The sequence below is a fragment of the Rhinopithecus roxellana genome, chromosome 9 (assembly GCF_007565055.1).
Source record: "Rhinopithecus roxellana isolate Shanxi Qingling chromosome 9, ASM756505v1, whole genome shotgun sequence".
NCBI classification, from domain to species: domain Eukaryota; kingdom Metazoa; phylum Chordata; class Mammalia; order Primates; family Cercopithecidae; genus Rhinopithecus; species Rhinopithecus roxellana.
The window spans coordinates 12,963,759-12,990,402 of NC_044557.1; the positions used below are offsets into that span (position 1 = coordinate 12,963,759).

The 26,644-nt window shown below is 36.1% G+C and overlaps 1 protein-coding gene and 1 pseudogene across 4 annotated transcripts in view; one reads left to right on the forward strand and one right to left on the reverse strand.

Moving 5' to 3' along the window:
• Positions 1 to 26,644, reverse strand: part of SNTG1 (syntrophin gamma 1) — a 929,093-nt gene that overhangs the window by 33,755 nt on the left and 868,694 nt on the right. For 3 of the 4 annotated variants that reach the window (XM_030938149.1, XM_030938151.1, XM_030938150.1), the window contains one exon: positions 17,896 to 18,006. The exons of the other annotated variant lie outside the window; for it this stretch is intronic. In XM_030938149.1, the coding sequence (XP_030794009.1) occupies positions 17,896 to 18,006 (111 nt within the window). The remainder of the gene's footprint in view (positions 1 to 17,895; positions 18,007 to 26,644) is intronic. 4 annotated transcript variants of the gene reach the window in all.
• On the forward strand, positions 1,248 to 1,565 carry LOC115899722 (annotated as a pseudogene).

Genomic DNA, 26,644 nt, shown 5'->3' on the forward strand with positions numbered 1-26,644 from the left:
ACAGGTTCTTTTCTGGCCGCTCTGTTTTGTTTCATTGGTCAGTGTGTCTATTTTTATCAGTATTCTGCTGTTTTAATTCCTATACCTATGTAATACAGTTTGAAGTCAGGTTATGTGGTATCTCCAGCTTTATTCTTTCAGCTCAAGATTGCCTTGGTTATTTGTCTGTGTGTGTGTTTGTGTGTGTGTGTGTGAGTGTGTGTGTTTCTGTATTAATTTTAGAGCTTATCTCTAAAAAAGTAAAATTGAAATTTTGGTAAAAAGATTAATGAATCTATTAATCTTTTGGGGGTAATAACAACATTAATTTTTCCAATCCCTGGACACAGAATTATCTTTCACACTTTTCTCTTAAAAGCACACGCATGTGCACACACACACACACAATAAAGGCAATCTTGGACCAAAAGAGTGAAGCTGGAGACACCACACTACCTGACTTCAAACTGTATTTCAAAGCTAGGAATTAAAACAATATAATACTAATAAAAATAGACACATCAACCAATAAAACAACAGAGATGCCAGAAAAGAATCTATGCAATTCTGGGTTCTTTCCATATATTTGTGTCTTCCTCAATTTCCTTACCAAAATTATGTAGTATATGATATAGAGTATGAAAAAAATGAAATCATATAGAGTATGTTCTCTGGAATCAGACTAAACATCAACTCTAGAAAAATAAATCCCTGAATACTTAGAAACTAAACACTCCCTTTCTAAAACTCCAAGTATCAGGAGCTTCAGGTTTCCAGTTCAATGTGTAAGAACCTAGAAGTTGCTACCCCATCCTAGCAACAAGTAAAAAGCCAAAGGAACTGAAAAATCAACAACTCTCCTTATCTCCACTGGGGAAAACCACTGTCATCCAAATTGGAAGGACAGACAGTCATATTCCAAGAATCACGGATTGTTGGAACAGAAATCACTGAGTAAAAACCTCTGCAGAAACTGGTGCTGAAGTGGAGAAACCTGAATTATTTTTGATGACTTGCTGGAGGCTCAGTATAGACAAGGCTGAGACATAAGAACTCTAGGGGAACACAGTCATCAGTGTCTCCACACTTTTGTAATTTTTACCTCCAGGACCTTGACCAGATTCTCATATTGGATTTTGGAGAAAAGTCCCCTATGCTGCTGGTAGGGGGAAAGGAAAACATTTAAAAATAGCTAAGGCAATAGAGTGTGATGTCTGGCTTCAGAACGGGAACCTTCATTATGCCAGAGACTAAAAAGAGAATTAAATATGGGTGATGTTGAGTAAGGCAAGAAGACTTTTGTTCAGAAGTCTGTCCAGTGCCGCACCACGGAAAAAGGAGGCAAGGACAAGACTGGGCCTAATCTTCATGATATCTTTGGGCAGAAGATGGGTCAGGCTGTTGGATTCTCTTACACAAATGTCAATAAGAACAAAGGCATCACTTGGGGAGAGGACACACTAATGGAGTATTTGGAGAATTCCAAGAAGTACATCCCTGGAACAAAAGTGATCTTTGCTGGCATTAAGAGGAAGGTAGAAAGGGCAGACTTGATAGCTTATCTCAAAAATGCTACTAATGAGTAATAGTTGGCCACTGCCCTATTAATTCAAAATAGAAATGTCCCATGAGTTTTTTATGTCTACCGTACTTTAAGAGACCTCATACACTAGAATTCAGATCATGAATGACCGACAGAATATTTTGTTGGGCAGTCCTGATTTAAAACTAAGACTAGCTTGTGGTTAAATGAATATGTTCAGTTTTTGAATTTTAGTAGTTATTCCAATTCAGTAAATTCTATTGCTGTTCACCCCTTCTAAATATATGTTAGACTTCGTTAGTAATGTTCAACTTTCTACAAAGACTGTGAGTGCCATTTTAAAACTTACTGGAGATTAGTTTTATATTTAGATTTATATAACTGATTATGTGAATATATTGAAATATGGGGGAAATTCCTTCACTGTGTCTGAACCAAGCAAGATTCACCTGTGTTTTGTATTCATTTGCCTCTTAAAGGCAAGGATTAAAGATAAATAAGGTAGCAATGTCTACTTCATATTTTTGGCCTTAATTATGTCCATGTAATTAGAATTCCCTGTATTTAAAATGGTTCCTTTTACTTATTTAAAAGCATTTTAGTGTGTATTATGTGTAATATCAAAGATTATTTAACACTCCTCACATTTCATTGATCTGTAAGGTCACATGCTTCCAAAATAGTAGCAAATTAAACTTCACTCTTGAATTTTTTACAATCTAAGTCAATCTAAGTTGTAATTTAGGATTGTCTTTAAACAGCATTCAGAAACATAAAACTGTAGAACTGCTGTGTATTTGTGATTCGAATGGTGCTTAAAGTAGAGGAGATACACACAAAATTTAAAACTATGTGTGATAATAAGACAAGACAATTAAAAAGAAAACCATAGATCATGAAACAAACAAAAGCTAAGACACTGTTCTTCTTAGCCAGGTCTGCCCTCAGGAGAAACCAGCCTAACCTGCTGGTATTTTATGAGAGGCTAACTCACCTTGGAGAAGGGAAATACTTCAATCTCCTCCAACCACCCTGTCTCACCTAAGTGAAGGTGACTGAGCAGCACATCTGAAGCCACAGTTCAGAGGCACAGGCCAGCTACAAGACTGACACCTACTCACAAGCTGTAGAACATGCCCTTCCCCCACCTTAACACAACATTACTGAAGGTATGTTTGTAACAGCACCTTTTACTCAGTACGCTATGCCTGACTATTAAGAAAGCATTGGATTGGTTCTGTTTATGTGATGGATTACATTTATTGATTTGTGTATGTTGAACCAGTCTTGCATCCCAGGAATGAAACCAACTTGATCATGGCAGATAAGCTTTTGAATGTGCTGCTGATTCGGTTTGCCAGTATTTTATTGAGGATTTTCCCATCAATGTTCATCAGGGATATTGGCCTGAAATTTTCTTTTTTGTTGTGTCTCTGCCAGGTTTTCATATCATGATGATGTTCGACTCATAAAATGAGTTAGGGAGGATTCCCTCTATTTCTATTGTTTGGAATAGTTTCAGAAGGAATGGTACCAGCTCCCCTTTGTACCTCTGGTAGCATTCGGCTGTGTATCCATCTGATCCTGGACATTTTTTGGTTGGTAGGTTATTAATAGCTGCCTCAATTTCAGAACTTGTTACTGATCTATTCGCGATTCGACTTCTTCCTGGTTTAGACTTGGGAGTGTGTATGTGTCTAGGAATTTATCCATCTCTTCTAGATTCTCTAGTTTATTTGTGTAGAGGTGTTTATAGTATTCTGTGATGGTAGTTTGTATTTCTGTGGGATCAATGGTAATATCACTTTTATCATTTTTTATTGTGTCTATTTGATTCTTCTCTTTACTTCTTTATTAGTCTGGCTAGAGGTCTATCCATTTTGTTGATCATGATTATCGCAATAGATTCAGAAAAGGCCTTTGACAAAATTCAACACCGCTTCATGCTAAAAAACTCTCAATAAGCTAGGTAGTGATGGAACATATCTCAAAATAATAAGCGCTATTTATGACAAGTCCACAACCAATATCATACCGAATGGGCAAAAATCAAAAAGTATTCCCTTTAAAAGCCAGCACAAGACAAGGATGCCCTCTCTCACCACTCCTATTCAATATAGTATTGGAAGTTCTGACCAGGCAATGAGGCAAGAGAAAGAAATAAATGGTATTCAAATAGGAAGATAATAAGTCAAATTATCTCTGTTTGCAGATGACATGATTGTATATTTAGAAAACCCCATCTTCTCAGCCCCAAATCTCCTTAAGCTGAGAAGCAATTCAGCAAAGTCTCAGGATAAAAATCAATGTACAAATATCAGAAGGATTCTTATAAGAAATAATAGAAAAGGGCGGAGCAAGATGGCCGAATAGGAACAGCTCCAGTCTCCAACTCCCAGTGCGAGTGACACAGAAGACAGCTGATTTCTGCATTTTCAACTGAGGTACTGGGGTCATCTCACTAGGGAGTGCCGGACAATCAGTGCTGGTCAGCTGCTGCAGCCCGACCAGCGAGAGCTGAAGCAGGGCCAGGCATCACCTCACCCGGGAAGCGCAATGGGGAAGGGAATCCCTTTTTTTGCCAGGGGAACTGAGACACACAACACCTGGAAAATCGGGTAACTCCCACCCCAATACTGCGCTTTAAGCAAACGGGCACACCAGGAGATTATATTCCATACCTGGCCTGGAGGGTCCCACGCCCACGGAGCCTACCTCGTTGCTAGCACAGCAGTCTGCGATCTAACCACAAGGCAGCAGCAAGGCTGGGGGAGGGGCGCCCGCCATTGCTGAGGCTTAAGTAGGTAAACAAAGCCGCTGGGAAGCTCCAACTGGGTGGAGCTCACAGCAGCTCAAGGAAGCCTGTCTGTCTCTGTAGACTCCACCTCTGGGGACAGGGCACAGCTAAACAACAGAAACAACAACAACAACAACAACAATAAAAGCAGCAAAAACCTCTGCAGACGCAAACGACTCTGTCTGACAGCTTTGAAGAGAGCAGTGGATCTGCCAACATGGAGGTTGAGATCTGAGAACGGACAGACTGCCTGCTCAAGTGGGTCCCTGACCCCTGAGTAGCCAAACTGGGAGACATCCCCGACTGGGGCAGACTGACACCCCACAACTCACACAGTGGAGTACACCCCTGAGAGGAAGCTTCCAAAGTAAGAATCAGACAGGTACACTCGCTGTTCAGCAATATTTTATCTTCTGCAGCCTCTGCTGCTGATACCCAGGCAAACAGTGTCTGGAGTGGACCTCAAGCAATCTCCAACAGACCTACAGCTGAGGGTCCTGACTGTTAGAAGGAAAACTATCAAACAGGAAGGACAGCTATACCAAAACCCCATCAGTACGTCACCATCATCAACGACCGGGGCAGATAAAACCACAAAGATGGGGAAAAGGCAGTGCAGAAAAGCTGGAAATTAAAAAAATAAGAGTGCATCTCCCCCTGCAAAGGAGCGCAGCTCATCGCCAGCAATGGATCAAAGCTGGACGGAGAATGACTTTGACGAGATGAGAGAAGAAGGCTTCAGTCCATCAAACTTCTCAGAGCTAAAGGAGGAATTACGTACCCAGCGCAAAGAAACTAAAAATCTTGAAAAACGAGTGGAAGAACTGATAACTAGAATAATTAAGGCAGAGAACGTCATAAACGAAATGATACAGATGAAAACCATGACACGAGAAATACGTGACAAATGCACAAGCTCCAGTAATCGACTCGATCAACTGGAAGAAAGAGTATCAGCGATTGAGGATCAAATGCATGAAATGAACCAAGAAGAGAAACCAAAAGAAAAAAGAAGAAAAATAAATGAACAAAGCCTGCAAGAAGTATGGGATTATGTAAAAAGACCAAATCTACCTCTGATTGGGGTGCCTGAAAGTGATGGGGAAAATGGAACCAAGTTGGAAAACACTCTTCAGGATATCATCCAGGGGAACTTCCCCAACCTAGTAGGGCAGGCCAACATTCAAATTCAGGAAATACAGAGAACGCCACAGAGATACTCCTGGAGAAGAGCAACTGCAAGACACATAATTGCCAGATTCACCGAAGTTGAAATGAAGGAAAAAATCTTAAGGGCAGCCAGAGAGAAAGGTCGGGTTACATACAAAGGGAAGCCCATCAGACTAACAGCAGATCTCTTGGCAGAAACTCTCCAAGCCAGAAGAGAGTGGGGGCCAATATTCATCATTCTTAAAGAAAAGAATTTTCAACCCAGAATTTCATATCCAGACAAACTAAGTTTCATAAGTGAAGGAGAAATAAAATCCTTTACAGATAAGCAAATGCTTAGAGATTTTGTCAACACGAGACGTGCCTTACAAAAGACCATGAAGGAAGCACTAAACATGGAAAGGAACAACCGGTACCAGCCATTGAAAAAACATGCCAAAATGTAAAGACCATCGAGGCTAGGAAGAAACTGCCTCAACTAACGAGCAAAATAACCAGTTATTATCATAATGGAAGAAACAAGTTCACACATAACAATATTAACCTTAAATATAAATTGACTAAATGGTCCAATCAAAAGACACAGACTGGGAAAATGGATAAAGAGTCAAGACCCATCAGTCTGCTGTATTCAGGACACCCATCTCACATGCAGTGACCTACATAGGCTCAAAATAAAGGGATGGAGGAAGATCAACAAGCAAATGGAGAACAAATAAAAAGGAGGGGTTGCAATACTAGTCTCTGATAAAACAGACTTTAAACCATCAAAGATCAAAAGAGACAAAGAAGGTCATTACATAATGGTAAAGGGATCAATTCAACAGGAAGAGCTAACTATCCTAAATATATATGCACCCAATACAGGAGCACCCACATTCATAAAGCAAGTCCTTAGAGACTTACAAAGAGACTTAGACACCCATACAATAATAATGGGAGACTTCAACACCCCACTATCAACATTAGACAGATCAACGAGACAGAAAGTTAACAAGGATATCCAGGAATTGAACTCAGCTTTGCAGCAAGCAGACCTAATAGACATCTATAGAACTCTCCACCCCACATCAACAGAATATACATTCATCTCAGCACCACATCACACTTATTCCAAAATTGACCACATAATTGGAAGTAAAGCACTCCTCAGCAAATGTACAAGAACAGAAATTATAACAAACTGTCTCTCAGACCACAGTGCAATCAAACTAGAACTCAGGACTAAGAAACTCAATCAAAACCACTCAATTACATGGAAACTGAACAACCTGCTCCTGAATGACTACTGGGTGCATAACGAAATGAACGCAGAAATAAAGATGTTCTTTGAAACCAATGAGAACAAAGATACAACATACCAGAATCTCTGAGACACATTTAAAGCAGTGTGTAGAGGGAAATTTATAGCACTAAATGCCCACAAGAGAAAGCTGGAAAGATCTAAAATGGACACTCTAACATCACAATTAAAAGAACTAGAGAAGCAAGAGCAAACACATTCAAAAGCTAGCAGAAGGCAAGAAATAACTAAGATCAGAGCAGAACTGAAGGAGATAGAGACACAAAAAACCCTCCAAAAAATCAATGAATCCAGGAGTTGGTTTTTTGAAAAGATCAACAAATTGACAGACCGCTAGCAAGACTAATAAAGAAGAAAAGAGAGAAGAATCAAATAGACGCAATAAAAAATGATAAAGGGGATATCACCACCGACCCCACAGAAATACAAACTACCGTCAGAGAATACTATAAACACCTATACACAAATCAACTAGAAAATCTGGAAGAAATGGATAATTTCCTGGACACATATACTCTTCCAAGACTAAACCAGGAAGAAGTTGAATCCCTGAATAGACCAATAGCAGGCTCTGAAATTGAGGCAATAATTAATAGCCTACCAACCAAAAAAAGTCCAGGACCAAATGGATTCACAGCTGAATTCTACCAGAGATACAAGGAGGAGCTGGTACCATTCCTTCTGAAACTATTCCAATTAATAGAAAAAGAGGGAATCCTCCCTAACTCATTTTATGAGGCCAACATCATCCTGATACCAAAGCCTGGCAGAGACACAACAAAAAAAGAGAATTTTAGACCAATATCCCTGATGAACATCGATGCAAAAATCCTCAATTAAATACTGGCAAACCGGATTCAGCAGCACATCAAAAAGCTTATCCACCATGATCAAGTGGGCTTCATCCCTGGGATGCAAGGCTGGTTCAACATTTGCAAATGTAATCCAGCATATAAACAGAACCAAAGACAAGAACCACATGATTATCTCAATAGAAGCAGAAAAGCCTTTGACAAAATTCAACATCCCTTCATGCTAAAAACGCTCAATAAATTCGGTATTGTTGGAACATACCTCAAAATAATAAGAGCTATTTATGACAAACCCACAGCCAATATCATACTGAATGGGCAAAAACTAGAAAAATTCCCTTTGAAATCTGGCACAAGACAGGGATGCCCTTTCTCACCACTCCTATTCAACATAGTGTTGGAAGTTCTGGCTAGGGCAATCAGGCAAGAGAAAGGAATCAAGGATATTCAGTTAGGAAAAGAAGAAGTCAAATTGTCCCTGTTTGCAGATGACATGATTGTATATTTAGAAAACCCCATTGTCTCAGCCCAAAAGCTCCTTAAGCTGATAAGCAACTTCAGCAAAGTCTCAGGATACAAAATTAATGTGCAAAAATCACAAGCATTCTTATACACCAGTAACAGACAAACAGAGAGCCAAATCAGGAATGAACTTCCATTCACAATTGCTTCAAAGAGAATAAAATACCTAGGAATCCAACTTACAAGGGATGTAAAGGACCTCTTCAAGGAGAACTACAAACCACTGCTCAGTGAAATAAAAGAGGACACTAACAAATGGAAGAACATACCATGCTCATGGATAGGAGGAATCAATATTGTGAAAATGGCCATATTGTCCAAGGTTATTTATAGATTCAATGCCATCCCCATCAAGCTACCAATGAGTTTCTTCACAGAATGGGAAAACATGGCTTTAAAGTTCATATGGAACCAAAAAAGAGCCCGCATTGCCAAGACAATCCTAAGTCAAAAGAACAAAGCTGGAGGCATCACGCGACCTGACTTCAAACTATACTACAAGGCTACAGTAACCAAAACAGCATGGTACGGGTACCAAAACAGAGATACAGACCAATGGAACAGAACAGAGTCCTCAGAAATAATATCATGCATCTACAGCCATCTGATCTTTGACAAACCTGAGAGAAAGAAGAAATGGGGAAAGGATTCCCTATTTAATAAATGGTGCTGGGAAAATTGGCTAGCCATAAGTAGAAAGCTGAAACTGGATCCTTTCCTTACTCCTTATATGAAAATTAATTCAAGATGGATTAGAGACTTAAATGTTAGACCTAGTACCATAAAAACCCTAGAAGAAAACCTAGGTAGTACCATTCAGGACATAGACATGGGCAAGGACTTCATGTCTAAAACACCAAAAGCAATGGCAGCAAAAGCCAAAATTGGCAAATGAACTAAAGAGCTTCTGCACAGCAAAAGAAACTACCATCAGAGTGAACAGGCAACCTACAGAATGGGAGAAAATGTTTGCAATCTACTCATCTGACAAAGGGCTAATATCCAGAACCTACAAAGAACTCAAACAAATTTACAAGAAAAAAACAAACAACCCCATCAAAAAGTGGGCAAAGGATATGAACAGACATTTCTCAAAAGAAGACATTCATACAGCCAACAGACACATGAAAAAATGCTCATCATCACTGGCCATCAGGGAAATGCAAATCAAAACCGCAATGAGATACCACCTCACACCAGTTGGAATGGCAATCATAAAAAAGTCAGGAAACAACAGGTGCTGGAGAGGATGTCGAGAAATAGGAACACTTTTACACTCTTGGTGGGATTGTAAACTAGTTCAACCATTATGGAAAACAGTATGGCGATTCCTCAAGGATCTAGAACTAGAAGTACCATATGACCCAGCCATCCCATTACTGGGTATATACCCAAAGGATTATAAATCATGCTGCTATAAAGACACATGCACACGTATGTGTATTGCGGCACTATTCACAATAGCAAAGACTTGGAATCAACCCAAATGTCCATCAGTGACAGACTGGATTAAGAAAATGTGGCACATATACACCATGGAATACTATGCAGCAATAAAAAAGGATGAGTTTGTGTCCTTTGTAGGTACATGGATGCAGCTGGAAACCATCATTCTTAGCAAACTATCACAAGAAGGGAAAACCAAACACCGCATATTCTCACTCATAGGTGGGAACTGAACAATGAGATCACTTGGACTCGGGAAGGTGAACATCACACACTGGGGCCTATCATGGGGAGTGGGGAGGGGGGAGGGATTGCATTGGGAGTTATACCTGATGTAAATGACGAGTTGATGGGTGCTGACGAGTTGATAGGTGCAGCACACCAACATGGCACAAGTATACATATGTAACAAACCTGCAGGTTATGCACATGTACCCTAGAACTTAAAGTATAATAATAATAATTAAAAAAAAAAAGAAAAAAAGAAAAAAGAAAGAAATAATAGACAAACAGAGAGCCAAATCATGGGTGAACTCCCATTCACAATTGCTTCAAAGTGAATAAAATACCTAGGAATACAACTTACAAGGGATGTGAAGGACCGCTTCAAGGAGAACTACAAATCACTGCTCAAGGAAATCAGAGAGGACACAAACACATGGAAAAACATTCCATGCTGATGGATAGGAAAAATCAATATCATGAAAATGACCACAATGCCCCAAGTAATTTATAGATTCAATACTATCCCCATCTGGCTACTATTGACTTTCTTCACAGAATTGGAAAAAAAAAAAAAAAAAAAAAAAAAAAAAAAAAAAGAAACCTACTTTAAACTTCATATGGAACCAAAAAAATCCCACATAGCAAGGACAATCCTAAGCAAAAGGAACAAAACTGGAGGCATCACATTACCTTACTTCAAACTATACTACAAGGCTATGGTAACCAAACCAGCATGGTACTAGTACCAAAACAGATATATACACCAATGGAACAGAACAGAGGCCTCAGAAATAATACCACACATCTACAACCATCTGATGTTTCACAAACCTGATAACAGCAAGCAATGGGGAAAGGATTCCCTATTTAATAAATGGTGTTGGCAAAACAGGCTAGCCATATGCAGAACACTGAAACTGGACCCCTTCTTTACACCTTATACAAAAAATAACTCAAGATGGATTAAAGATTTAAATGAAGACCCAAAACTATAAAAACCCCAGAAGAAAACTTAGGAAATACCATTCAGGACATAGGAATGAGCAAAGACTTCATTACCAAAATACAAAAAGCAATGACAACAAAAGCTAAAATTGACAAATGGGATCTTATTAAACTAAAGAGCTTCTGCACAGCAAAAAAGCCTATCATCAGAGTTAACAGACCACCTACAGAATGGTAGAAAAATTTTGCAATCTATCCATCTGGCAAGGGACTAATATCCAGAATCTACAAAAAACTTAAACAAATTTACAATAAAAAAACAAACAACTCCATCAAAAAGTTGGTGAAGTATATGAACAGACACTTCTCAAAAGAAGACATTTATGCAGCCAACAGACATATGAAAAATGCTCATCATCACTGCTCATTTGAGAAATGCAAATCAAAACCACAAGGAGATACGATCTCACACTAGTTACAATGGCAATCACTAAAAAGTCCGGAAACAACAGATCCTGGAGAGAACGTGGAGAACGCTTTTACACTGTTGGTGGGAGTGTAAATTAGTTCAACCATTGTGGAAGACAGTGTGGTGATTCCTCAATGATCTAGAACCAGAAATATATTTCACCCAGCCATCCCATTACTGAGTATACACCCAAAGGGTTATAAATCATTCTACTATAAAGACACATGCACACATATGTTTATTGTGGCACTGTTCACAATAACAAAGACTTGGAACTAACCGAAATGTCCATCAATGATAGACAGGATAAATAAAGTGTGGCACATATACATCATGGAATACTATGCAGCCATAAAAAAGGATGAGTTCGTGTCCTCATGGACATGGATGAAGCTGGAAGCCATCATTCTCAGCAAAGTAACACAGGAACAGAAAATCAAACACCACATGTTCTCACTCGTAAGTAGGAGCTGAACAATGAGAACACATAGACACAGGGAGGGGGACATCACACACCAGGGCCTGTTGAGAAGTGGGGATGGGGGAGGGATAGTATTGGGAGGAATACCTAATTTAGATGACAGGTTGATGGATGCAGGAAACCACATGGCACGTGTATACCTATGTAACAAACCTTCATGCTCTGCACATGTATCCCAGAACTTAAATTATATATATATATATATATATATATATATATATATATATATATATATATATAAAAGAAAGAAAACATTGCAAACCATAATACAAGCAAAAAAGACATCACAGTTTATAGAGATAGGGCATGCATCACAACCAGGTGCAGATATGGCAGGAACATTGGATTTATTAGAACAGGCATTTGAAACAACTCTGATTAATATGCCTCAAGCTTCAAAATAGACCACATGCAAGAACAAATAAGCAATGTATGCAGAAAATGCAAATTCTAATAAAAAAGAAATGAATGAAATAGTATTTATCTAACACATAACAGTTTATTCAAAATAATAACAATGTATTAGATTCTATAGTATTATGTATAAGCAAAATGAGTAACAGCAATAATGGAAGGAGAGGCAGGAATTAGGAGGATTTTGTTATTATAAAATACACAACCTGTGAATCAGTGTAGTTTTATTTTGAAGGCAGACTTGGTTTAGTTGTAAACATATTTTACAAGGTGTAGTGCTTCCACTAATAAAGTAAAAAATATATATAACTGTTGTGCTAATAAGGAGAGAGAATGGAATTATGTTAAGTGTTAAAACTACAAAATCTGTAAAACATGCAAGACTAAAATAAAAACAAAGAACAAGGGCAATAAATTCAGAAGGATAAGAAATATTGTAGATACTCATCCAACTGTATCAAAAACTATTTTTAACATCAGTGGTCTTAAATGTGCTTATTAAAAGCACATTATGGATGAAGAAATAAGACCAAATGATACATTATCTGCAAGAAATCCTCTTTCAATGTTAAAGGCATACATGGATTAAAAGTGAATGAATGGAGAAAGATGTGCCATGCTAACAGTAACCTAAAGAAAGCAGTAGTAGTTTTTATTGATTCCAGATGGAGCAGACTTCAACAAGGAAAGTTTTAGGGAAAAGGAGAGACATTAGACCATGGTAAATAAATTATCCAAAAAGACATAATGATCCTTAGCATGTTTACACCTCATAAAAGAATATATAAATATGTAAGGCAATACTGATAGAACTTCAAGGAGAAATGGAAGAATCCACTATTATAGTTTATTTGCAAGGCTTACTCAAAATTTGAAATTCAATTAATGTATTACATCAAAACAACAGGCTAAAGAAGAAAAATCACATGACATATCAATAGATACAGAAAACTCATCCGACACTCATGCATGATAAAACCTCTCAGTGGACTAGGAATAGATGGGGAACATCCTCAACCTGATAACAATTACCTACCAAACCAACAGCTGATATCATACTTAAGGGTGGGAAATCCAAAGATTTTCTACTAATATTATAAAAAAGGGAAAGATATTCTCGGTAACATGTCAGGTAAGTTAACATAAAACTAACTAAATAAACAAAAAATATATAACAGGAAAACTATCAGACTCTGATAAATCAAAGAGCTAAATAAATGGAATATATTTCATGTTCATGGACAGGAAGACTCAATATTGTCTGGATGTCAGTTATTCCAAACTAGAACTACAGATTAAATAAAATTCCAATCAAAATTCCAGCAAATAATTCTGGATACTGACAAATTGATTCTAAAATATATAGAGAGAGGCAAAAGACCCAGAATAGCCAACACAATATTGAGAAACAGGATGGAAGTTGAAGGATTAATACTATCAAACTTGAAGACATGCTCTAAGCTACAGTCATAAAGACAGCGTGATGTTGGGAAAGGAACAGACATATAGATCAATGGAACAGAATAGAGAGCCTAGAAATAGACACACATAAATATAGTCAACTAATTTTTGACTAAGGAGCAAAAAAATACAATGGAGTAAATATAGCCTTTTCAACAAATGATGCTGGAAAAAATTGGACATCCACATGCAATGCAAAAACAGAAAGAACTTATACAGAAATCGTACACCCTTCACAAAAATTAATTCCAAATGGAACACAGCTCCAACTGTAAAACACAGTAATATAAAAACTTCCAGAGGATAACACAGTACAAAGTCCAGATGACCTTCTCTTTGTCCATGACTTTTTAGATTCTATGCCAAAGGCATGATCCACAAAAGAAACGATTGATAAACTGGACCTTATTAAAATTAAAACTTTCTGCTCTATGAAAGACATTCTCAAGAGAGTGAAAAGACAAACTGCATATTGGACAAAAATATTTGCAGACAACATATCAGGTAAAAGATACTAATGAAAATATGCAAAGAACTGTTAAAACTCAATGATATCAAAACAAAATTCCAATTAAAAATGGGCCAGAAACCTTAACAGACACCTTACCAAAATATATATATATATATATACAGATGAAAATAAGCATATGAAGATATGCCCCCCATTGTATATCATCAGGTAAATACAAATTAAAACAACAATAAGATACCACTACATGTGTATTAGAATGGTCCAAATCCAGAACATGGACAACAACAGATACTGGTGAGATTGTGGAGCAAAAGCAACTTTCATGCACAAGTGATGGAGATGGAAAGTTCTACAATTTCTTTGGAAGACAGTTTGGCAGTTTTAAAAAAACTAAACACTCTTTTGCCGTATGATCTAGAAATAACACTCTATGATATTACCCAAAGAAGTTGAAAACTTATGTCCACTCAAAACCTTAATATGGATGTTTAGAACAGTTTTGTTTATAATTTCTGAAACATGGAAGCAACAAAGACGTCTGTCTGCAAGTGAATGGATCAATGAACTGTTATACAGCCAGAAAATTGAATATTGTTCCGTACTAAAAAGAAATGAGTTATTAAGTCATGAAAAGACATGGAGGAAACTTAAAGTCATATCACTAAGTAAAATAAGTCAATGTGAAAAGGGTAACTATTGCATGATACAACTATATGACATTTTGAAAAAAACAAAACTGTGGAGACAAGTTTGAAAAATGAGTGGTTTCTTGGGGTTGGGGGAAGGTAGGGGTGAATAGGAAGAGCACTAAAGATGTTTAGGGTAGTGAAACGACTATGATACTATAATGGCAGATACCTGCCACTATACATATCAAAGCCCATAACATACGCAACACCAAGAGTGAACTCTAATGTAAACCATGGACTCTGGGTGGTAATGATGTGTCACGGTAAGTTTATCAGCTATAACTAATGTGCCACTCGGGGGGATGTTGACTACAGAGGGGGCCGTGCTTGTGTAGAGACAGGTGGTATACAGGAAATCTTTGTATCTTACACGCAACTTTGCTGTGAACTTAAAACTGCTCTGAAAAACTAAAGTCTATTTAAAAAAGGAAAGGAAAAAAATCCATTTGTCAAATCGAAAGACTTAAAGGAAATAAAAACATATTGAACTGATGAAAATAGAAACACAGAATGTCAGAATTTTGGGGATGCAGCAAATGCAGTGTTAACAAGGAAATTATAGAACTCAATCCTATATTAGAGAGGACATTTCAAATCAGAAATCTAAAATATTATCTCAAAAAATTTAAAAATAAGAGCAATATAAAAGTCAAAGCAACTAAAAAATAGGCAAATATTAAAAGAGCAGAATTCAATGAATGGATTACAGACCACAATATAAAAATCAGTAAAAATTACTGAAAAATAATAATATAGCAATATTGTCAGAACATGGGCAAGAAACAGGAAGATAAATCTCCTTAACAAAGAGGATATAACATACATGGCTAGCTAATAGGCATATAAAAAGTTGTTCATCACTATCAGACTTGAGGGAAATGTAAATGAAGACTATGATGAGCAGAACCAAAATTTTAAGTGAAAATACCCCAACCTAGCAGGGATGTAGAGAAACGGGATCTTTTATAATTACTGGTAGGATACAAAATATTATCTATATTCTATAGCCACTATAGAATATAATTTGGAATTTTATTTAAAACTAAAGAAACATTTTCTATTCTATGGTGCAACTTGCATTTCTGGGCATTTATCCCAGAGAAATAAAAGCTTATGTCCACACAAGAACATCCACACTACAATTGCTTTGCTCCTGTGATGGTATGTTGGCTTACTGCTCACAAGTCGTGGTTATAGAGGTTATACAATAGTTAGCAAAAGTCCTGCTTTCAGTTCTTACACAATTTTTATGTCAGCAGAGGTAATGTTCAGGTGATATGCACAAGTACGGCTAAACAATTATGTAGGTCTGGCCAACATTCTGATTGGCTAGCATTATTTGTTGTTTAAATAGTCGTCATATTTTACTGGATATTTTCAGTATTACCCATGGAGATATTATTTACTTTTATTTTATAAAGGCAGATGCTGACTTTAAAGAATTTCAACAACTCACCAAATGTCATAATCTCATTATTTTTAAGACTACTTTTTTCTCTATTCCATAATTACTTCCTATCAATTTGAGAACTTCACTCAACCAAATATCTTTTCTTACACCACTTCTTAATGAATTACATATGAGAGAAAGCTTTAAAACACAAAAATTACAAGAATGAATAATATTTATCAGCTGACAGGGAATTTCTAGTAAACTTGTCAGTATAATTAATTGCATGTATAATACATGCTACACTAAATTAACATCTAAATACCATAGTTAGCAGCCATTAAATTACATTTATCACTCTTGTTCCTTTGCAAAGGGTTTGTTGACTCATTAAAAAGTGTTGGGGTAAGTAATTGAATACTATACTGCTGTCAGCAGCTGGTGGTTGAGGTTCCCCATCAGAATAAATGCCAGAGTAATACAGAACTGACAATATTAACATCTTTCACCAGTATTAAAATTTGGCTGGGCTTTGAAAGATTAAGAAATATACGAAGAGCTAAAGGTAAAACATTCTTGACAAGAGTAATGCATTCTTTGATGTTATCAGAATAAATGGTTGGCACAAAGTAAATGATTGATCAGTGGTAGCTGAGGTGGGAGAAGAGGAGTAGTAACGAGAGGTGGAGAAAGGGTCAGTGTAAAGATGGGTCTATATTCAGGGAAGAGGTTGTGTTAGAATTCTAAGTTAAAATTTATGAGGCATGTAAAGTAAAGGGAGTTGAAGAAGTTATCAAGGCATTTGTCTAAACTGATGGGAGACAAAGTGAGGTGACCCCCTGGAAACATCAATGCATGCAGTGGCAAAGGAGCCCGCTGTAGAAACGATACAGTTCCCACATTACATAACCTGTGAGTTAGGAAGAGGCAGAAAAGATGAGTCCAAAGACACGTAAGAGACAAGAACAGGACATTTCCAGAGATACTCAGACAAAAAGCTAAGGAAAACAGTTAAGAGAAAAGCAGAAGATATATAAGGCTACAAGGAGTCACCTTGTTAAAAGAAGGAGAGCAGTGTTACAGGAGACTTTGCCTATAATATCATCAAGGGACATTCCTGGGAAGGTTCTGAATGTCAGGCTAAGGCTCCTTATCCCTGAATTTAATAAGTAAAGGGGTATAATAGAAATATGGTAATTTTAATTCATAGTTGAAAAATTATATTGAGCTTTCATGTTCATAGATATAATTTTTTCACTTTGTATTTGTTATTTATCCTTTTCCCCATACTGAGATAATGCATTTATAATTCATTCTAATGCAAACATTGTTATTGTCAATTTTATATTAAGGTAATAAAAAATGCAGATTTTGAATATATAAAAATATATATAAACAAAATATAAATATATAAATTTATGTAAATATGAAGTCAGATTTTTACAAAGTATTTTAAATTATTATTCAGAATGAAACCACCAAAGGACTGCTGTAGTTCCCAGGATGTTATTTTAGTTTGATACAAATGCAGTTCATAAGGAATTAAAACTAAGAAATGCAATTAGTTTTGTGTAATTCATTTTAAGTGCAGCCTTTAAGTGAAAATTTGCCAATAAAATCTTAAAGTAGGTTTATTCTTCTGGACATGAGGGATATTTCAAGATGAGCAGAGAATGTGTGTTTTTGCTCTTGTGATTCCCCAAAGGTTTCCCCTCTTTGTTCCTTAATGACATTAATGTGGTTTAGAGGGGTTATAGGACGAATTTCTTGGGTTTACCTTTGCTTCAATCTGTTTAGTATCTGGATTCTGAAACAAAAATTTGATTTTGCTCTTGCCATCATCTGAAGAACCTTTAAGCTGAGAGAACTTATACCTCCAAAGGATAGCCTAAAGGGAAAAAAAGAAACAATGTAAGTCAATGGAATTAATATCTGCTTTCAAATCAAGAAACTGTTCTTCTTTAAATGGTAAAAGTTAATCATACAAAGTTAGTACTATGTCCCAATATTTTAAAATGAAATTTAAAAATGTTAACATTTGTGATTCAATATTATCATTTAATTTTTAGAAATATTTTTTCCATGAAATAATTATTGTGAAAATACATAAAAATAAATTACTTTTAGTATCTTGTCTTATGTGCACGGTCAATAAGAACTGTATGTGTCATGGAGTCCTTTTCAATAGAAGTGACAAAGTGATTTTGAATTGATCATTCTGGAGCTTTATCTTGAAGTTCAACTAATAACCTTAGCTTTATTAAGATGACATATTAGCTTGAATAAACACCTGTGACAAACGCTGACATGGTACTTTCATGAGATTCAGAATAAGCATTTTATAGAGCCATCTGCATCAGTCTATAGTATCTTGGAAAGTAGAGAGGCCTCTTTCAGAAACATATTCTACAAACGTAATTCTCTGAAGCAGAAAGTAACAGAAATCTGTTGCCTTTCCGAATAACAAAAAAGGATATATACAAGGTTAAATTGGCAATAAGTGGGAATTGTCTATAACAATTTTTTGTCTATTCTATATCATAAATCATATTTCCTGGGAGTAGGTGCAGCACTTCGCTCTTTGGTATGTCCTGAAACTAAAACCATGCATGTCCAAAGTAAAATACCAAAGATATAAATCATTAAAGAAGAAAATTGTGTATGTGTGTTCAAACACGATCACATGCCATGTAGTTTTTTTTTTTTTACCTTATCTTAGCATACGTTCACCTCATTAAATATGTGATAGAAAATACTTTTACAAATTATTGTTTCAAATATTTTAAAAATGATTTCTTGTGGTTTCTAAAGAGATCAACAAAACATAGCTCATGTAGTCAAATATTTTCTGAGTGCAGTCCTATTTAAGCTATTGTCTCTGATAAAATAGTAAAGAAACAAAGAACAGAGTATATGTCTCACATCTTTTTCAGAATAAAAGGTGATAGATAAAAGCATATATGGGCATACCTCAGGGTATATACAGGCATACCTCAGGACTTTTGTGGATTTTGTTCCGGACCACCACGAAACAGCAAGTATTGAAATAAAGTGAGTCACAGAAATTGTTTGGTTTCCCAATGCACATACGAATTATGTTTGTTACAATCCTGTAGTCCATTAAGTGCACAATGACATTAAGCCTAAAAAACAATGGATATACCTTAATTAAAATATGCTTTATTACTAAAAAATGCTAGGGGCCATTCAAGTCTTCAGTGAGCCATAGTCCTTTCGTTGGTGGAGGGTGTTGCCTTGATGCTGACGGCTGCTGGCTCATCAGGATGGTGATTTTTGGTGGTTGGGGTGGCTGTGATAATTTCCCAAAATAAGACAGCAATGAAGTCTGCTGGATCGATTGACTCTTTCATGAAATATTTCTCTGTAGTCCGCAATATAGCCTAATAGCATTTTACCCACACAATTTCTGAATTGGAGTGAATTCACTCAAGTTCTGCTGCTGTTTGTCGACTAAATTAATGTAATATTCTAAATACTTCGTTATCATTTCAACAATATTCACAGCATTTTCACAAAGTGTAGATTCCATCTGAAGAAACTACTTTCTTTGCTCCTGCATAAGAAGAAACTCCTCACTCACTAAAGTTTTATCATGAGATTGCAATAATTCAGTCACATCTTCATGGCTCCACTTATAATTTTAGTTTTCTTATTATTTCCACTGCATTTGCATTTCCGTCTTTCGCTGAAGTCCTGAACCTCTCCAAGTCTCCTATGAGGGTTAGAATTGATTTAACTTATTCCAAATTCCTATTAATGTTGATATTTTGACCTCCTCCCATGAATCATAGATATTATAATGGCATCTAAAATTGTGAATCCTTTCTGGAAAGTTTTTAATTGACTGCCAAGATCCATCAGAGGAATCACTTTAGCTATGGTATCTATAGACTTACAAAGTGCATTCCTTAAATGATAAAACTTGAAAGTTGAAAATACTCTTTGATTCAGGGACTCCAGAATGGATATTGTGTTAGCAGACAAGAAGACATTAGCCTCCTTACACACCTCCATCAGAGTTCTTGGATGATTTGGTACATTTTTAGTGAGCCGTATTATTTTGAAAGGAATTGTTTCCTTGAGGCAGTGGGTGTCAATAGTGGGCTTAACATATTTAGTAAACCATGCTGTAAACAGATGTTCTTCAGGATTTAATGTTCCATTTAGAGCACAGGTAGAGTAGATTTAGCATCATTCTTAAGGGTAGTAGGATGTTTACAATGGTAAATGAGAATTGGCTACACGTTAGTCACCAGCTGCAATGGTCCCAACAAGAGAGGCAGCCTGTCCTGTGAAGTTTTGAAGCCAGACATTGACTTCTCCTCTCTAGCTATGAAAGTTTTAGATGGCATCTTCCTCCAATATAAGGCTGTTTTATCTACACCAAAAATCTGTTGTTTAGTGTAGCCACCTTTATCAATGATCTTAGCTAGATCTTCTGGATAACTTGCTATAGCTTCTCCATCAGCACTTGCTGCTTCACGTTGTACTTTTATGGTATAAAGATGGTTTCTCTCTTTAAACCTCATGAACCAACTTATGCCAGTTTCAACCTTTTCTTCTTCAGCTTCTTCATCTTTATCAGCTTTCATAGATCTGAAAAGAAAGCCTTCCCCTAGATTAGGCTTTGGCTAAAGGGAATGTTGTGGCTGGTTTGATCTATCCATACTATGAAAACTTTCTCAATATCAGCAAGAAGGCTGTTTCACTTTTTTATCATGTATGTGTTCCCTGGAGTAGCACTATTACATTTCTTCAAGAACTTTTCCTTTGCATTCACAACTTGCTTAACTGTTTGTCACAGGAGGCCCAGCTTTTAGCTTATCTCTGTTTTCAACACGCCTTTCTCACCAAGCGTAATCATTTCTAGATTTTGATATAAAGTGAGAGGCATGTGAGTCTTTCACTTGAATGTTTAGAAAGGCCATTGCAGGATTATTAATTAGCTTGATTTTCAAATTATTGTGTCTGTGGGAATAGGGAGTCACAAGTACAGGGAGAGAGGTGGGGAGCAGTTGGTCAGTGGAGCAGTCAGAACACACTTTTTTTGGTTAAAGTTGTTCACCATCTTATATGGGCACAGTTCATGGTGCTCCAAAATAATTACAATAATAACATGAAATATTACTAATTACAGGTCACCACAACAAATATAATTAAAAAGAGTTTTGAAATTTTGTAAGCATTACCAAAATGTGACACAGAGATACAAAGTCAGCACACGCTGTTGGAAAAATAGCCGATAGAGTGGCTCAATGCAAGGTTGCCAGAAACCCGCAATTTGTGAAAGACATAGTATACATGAAGGATGATAAAGCAAAGTATGATAAAATGAGGTATGCCTGTAAATTCCCACTTATGTCAATACATTCACACTGTCATATGAAGAGAAAGTTATAGTTAAACATATCACAAATACGAATTTTAACATACCACCAGTGATCCTTAAAACCCAGATTTCTTAAGGTCCTAGCCTCTTTAAGCAGAGTTTCTAATGAGAAAGTACTACCCCCTTACCCAGCAAAACATAAAGTAATTCCTGGTAAAATGCCTGTTCTCTAAGATTATCTCACACTGGCACTGAGAAAATGAGATTGGTAAAGGTTCCAATAAATACATTTAAGGGTAAATGAAAGGGAGTGAGAACATGTTTATCTCCAGCCAACAATTCCACAGTAAATAGTCATATGCATAACTTTTCCTAGTGGTAATATTTTCAGCTTAGATATTACAAGTTTATAATTAGGAGACATTACCCATGGTCTCCATTTGGACATTTGTATTCTAATGGTGACAGGTAACAATGGCAGACAAAAAAATTGCAACTTTCATCTTCAACTCAATAAAGAGTGTGTGTGTGTGTGTGTGTGTGTGTGTGTGTGTGTGTGTGTGTGTGTGTGTGTGTTTTATCTTGGTACATGGGGAATAAATGTACCTTACATTAAAAAAATATTGTCTTACACAGCTTGGGCAACGTGATGAAACCTTGCCTACAAAAAAGACAAAAAGTTAGCTGGGCTTCGTGGCATGCACCTGTAGGTCCAGCTACCTGGGAAACTGAGATGGGAGAATCACCTGACCCCAGTGGTTGACACTACAGTGAGACGTGATCATGCCACTGCACTATAGAGTGAGCCCTGTCAGAAAGAGAGAAAGAGAGAAAGAGAGAAAGAGAGAAAGAGAGGAGGGAAGGAAGGAAGGAAGGAAGGAAGGAAGGAAGGAAGGAAGGAAGGAAGGAAGGAAGGAAGGAAGGAAGGAAGGAAGGAAAGAAAGAAGGAAGGAAGGAAAGAAAGGGTGAAAATGTTTGTGTTTGACCAATTATAATATTGGCATTTTTCTTCTACAAATTAATACTAAAACAAGATCAAAATGTAAGAATTAAAGTGACAACAGAAGTAAAAAGAAAATTCGACATGGAGATTATATAAAATAATAGAATATTACCTTAATTGTATAACTAATACATAAGATAAGCATATGATAAGGTAGAATCCTAGTCCCCAGTTTACTTTATATGTGTTCTTAAATGTTAATTTTTATATGCCAATTTTTTAAAAGTAAATCACTCATGCACACAAAACACTTGCAGTATTTATGCTAGATTTCTGAGGTACCCTTAGTTTGACAAATGTGGAGGAATATGAGTACCATGCTCAAGGAAAAGTTTAAGTCCATGATCTGAACAATACTACTAGTTTAGTGCATCATTTCAGAAAGATGCAACAAGGAATTACTGCAACATAACCCTTCATGACTGAAGTCAATATTTTCTGCTATCCTCTTTCAGGAGACACTTTTTCAATTTATATGGGCCTACAGTGCATTATAATACTTTCCCAGATTTGTAGCTCCAAGAATTCCTGAGGGGGGCATTAATCTGGAGCTAATAGTTTTATAAGGAAATTCATTGCTTACCAGATCAAAATTCCTTCCAGAAGTCTATAAGGATTTTTGACTATGCCCCATCATCCAGTATCACAGTAGCATGTTTAGATAGCATACAATCTGCAGAAGAGCAAAAGCACTAAAAAAAAATAAACTTGCATTTGTTGTTTGACTACATAATGACATTGAACCCATCCTACAAGTCTAAAGATGTTTTGCAGGGAAATATTATATATTAGATATACATATGCGTTATGTTATTTATAATATTTATATGTAAATATAGATATTATACATATATATGACTTAAAAATATTAAGACAATCAGAAAGTTTATATCCACCCCACACCCAGTTTGACCAATTATTGATATCTCACATTAGTGTGGTGTCTTGTCACAGTTAAGGAACTAATATCAGAAGATTGTTAAGTAGGGTCATCATTTATTTAGATTTCTTTAGTTTTATCCTAATGTCTTTTTCCATTATGGCGCCATGTTACATTTATTCAGTGTGACTTCTTAGGCTCCACTTGGCTGTGACAGGTTCTCAGTTCCTTATCAGACTGTACTTGACAACTTTGAAGAGTTCTGTCAGGTACTTTGTAGAGTAGCCCCTATTGTAATGTTTTCAATGTTTTTCTCATGAATAGATGGGCCGAAGATTTTCTTTAAACCAAAAAGGACTCACAGTTTTTTGTCAATGATGCCAGTGGGTATCCCTGAGAGGTTTTCATTTAAGGCAGGCATGTGATTTGAGTGTGATATGTTGTGTGTTCGCTCAACTGGGGTAGACCACTTAACACAATTTGATAGGTTATTTCAACATAGACCTATGTGAAGAAAAGCAGACTTTTAAAGTACTGAAACTCCATATCTTGATTACTTTATTACTAAAACATTTGTATAAGAGCAGTCAAAATTAAGTAAAATATACTCATGTATTTTTACATTGCCTATAATTTCTTCTTTTGTAATTTCAAATTATTATTTAACATTAACAATTATAAAAATAAAAAGAACATTTGCATTTTCTTTTGGTGTGGTAAAATATGAATAATATAAAATTTAGCATCATAATGATTTTTACATGTATGATTCAAGAACGTAAAATACATTCACAATGTTGTGCAATCATTACCACTAGCCGTTTCCAGAATATTTTTATCATCCTAAACAGGAACTCTGTACCCATTAATCATATGTCTTCACTTATCTTTCCCCACTACTCCAGGTATCCTTTATTCTACTTCCTGTCTCTATGAATTTGCCTATTCTAGGTGTTTCACTTAAGAGGAATCATAAAACATCTCTGCTTTTGATTTCACTTAACATAAGGTTTTCGAGGCCCACCATGGCTAAATAATATTCCATTGTCTGAAAATCCCAATTTTGTTTATCCATTCATTTATTGATGGACATTTGAGTTGCATTCACCATTTGTCAACTGTGAGTCATACTGCTATGAACATTGCTGTACAGGTATCTGTTTAAGTCCCTGCTTTCAATTCTTTGGTGTATATACTGATAAGCTGCATTATTGAATCATGGTAACCTATGTTCAACTTTTTGTGGAATCCCCAAATGTTTTTCAGAGGCTACATCGTTTTATAATTATACCAGTTATGTGAAAGAAAGGGTTACTAGTTCTCCATTTCCTCGTCAACAACTTTGCTTGTTTTCTTTCTGATTTTTGCCATCCCAATGAATGTAAAGTGGTAACTCCTGTGGTTCTGACTTGCATTTCACTAATGGCTAGTGATGTTGGTCATCTTTTTGTGTGCTTGTTGGCCATTTGTATATATTGTTTGTTGCAATATCTACTCATGTTCCATTTTGAATTGGGTTGCTTGTTTTGTTACTCAGTTGTATAAGCATTTTTTATATTTTGGATATTAACCATTATCACATATATGATTTGCAAATACATTTTTCCATTCTGTGGATGGCCTTTGCACTCTGTTGTAGTACCATTTGATGTACAAAAGTCATTCACTTTAATGTTGTCCAATTTATCTATCTTTTATTTTGTTGCTTGAGCTTTCACTGTCATAACAAATAAATTATTGCCAAATCTAAAGTAATGAAGCTTTTCCCCTATGCATTCTTCTATAATTTTTATCATTTTAACTCTTATAGTTAAGTCTTTGACTCATTTTGAGATAACTTTTGCATATGGTGTAAAGCAAAGATTTAACTTTATCCTTTTGCAGGTGAATGTTTTGTTTTACTAACAAACACCATTAGTTGAAAAGACTGCTCTTTCCTCATTGGATGGTCTTGGCACCCTTGTTGAAAATCATTTTACCATACATGTGAGGTTCATTCTGTGATCCCTATTCCATTCCATGTTTTTATGTCAGTCTCTGTGACAGGACAACATTGCTTTAATTACTATAGCTTTGTAATAAGTTTTGTAAACAGAAGTCAAAAGAACTTTGTTATTTTTCAAGATTGTTTTGGATATTCAGAGATCCTTAAAATTTTATATTAGTTATAAGATGGACTTTTTCTATTTCTTCGAAAAACATAAGTGACATTTTGATGAGGACTGCATTGTATCATATTGTCATCTTAATAATAATATGTCTTTCAATTCATAAACACAGGATATTGTTTCATTTATATACACTTAATTTCTTTCATCAACGTTCTGTAGATTTTAGTATATAAGACTTTCGTCTACTTGGTTAAGTATATTTCCAATTATTTAATTCTATTATTATAAATGAAATTGTCTTCTCAAATGCTTTTCCACATTATTCATTGTTAGTGTATAGATACACAATTCTTTTTGTGTGTGTGCTGATTTTGTATACTGTGACTTTATTACTATTACATATTAGCTAAAACAGGTTTTGTGCGGTTATTTAGTTTGGATATTTGTCCCCACACAAATCTCCTGTTGAAATCTAATCCCAGTGTTTGGAAGGGGGCCTTATAGGAGGTGTGTGGATCATGGAGGCAGATCCCTGAATGATCTGCACTCATGAATGGCTTGGGCCATCCCCTTGGCAATAAGTGAGCTCTCACTCTGGGTTCACAGGAAATCTGATCATTTAAAAATGTGTGTCACCTCCTCTCTCTGCTCTCTGCTCCTACTTTCACTGTGTGACATGCTTGCTCCCACTTCATCTTCCACCATGACTAAAAACTCCCTGAGACTTCCCCAGAAGCCATCAGAAGCCAGCACCGTGCTTCCTGTATAGCCTGAAGAACAGTAAGCCAATTAATCCTCTTTCCTTTATGAATTACCCAGTCTCATGTATTTCTTTATACCAATCCAAAAATGGCCTTATACATCTGTTGCGTGTGTGTGTGTGTGTGTGGTTGTCTACATGAGAGATCATGTCATCTGTGAACAGAGATAATTTTACTACTTATTTTCAATTTTTTGGCTTTTGTTTTCTTGCCTAATACCTCTGGCTAAAACTGTCAATAATACCATGTCAAACAGAAGAAGTCAAAGCAAGTATTCTTGTTCCTGATTTTAGGAGAAAAACCTTCAGTCTTTCATCATTGGATATAATACTATCTGTGGATCTTTTTGTCATATTTCAAATTTCCTTCTCTTCCTAGTTTATTAAGTTTTTTGTTAAAGGTTGATGCATTTTGACAAATG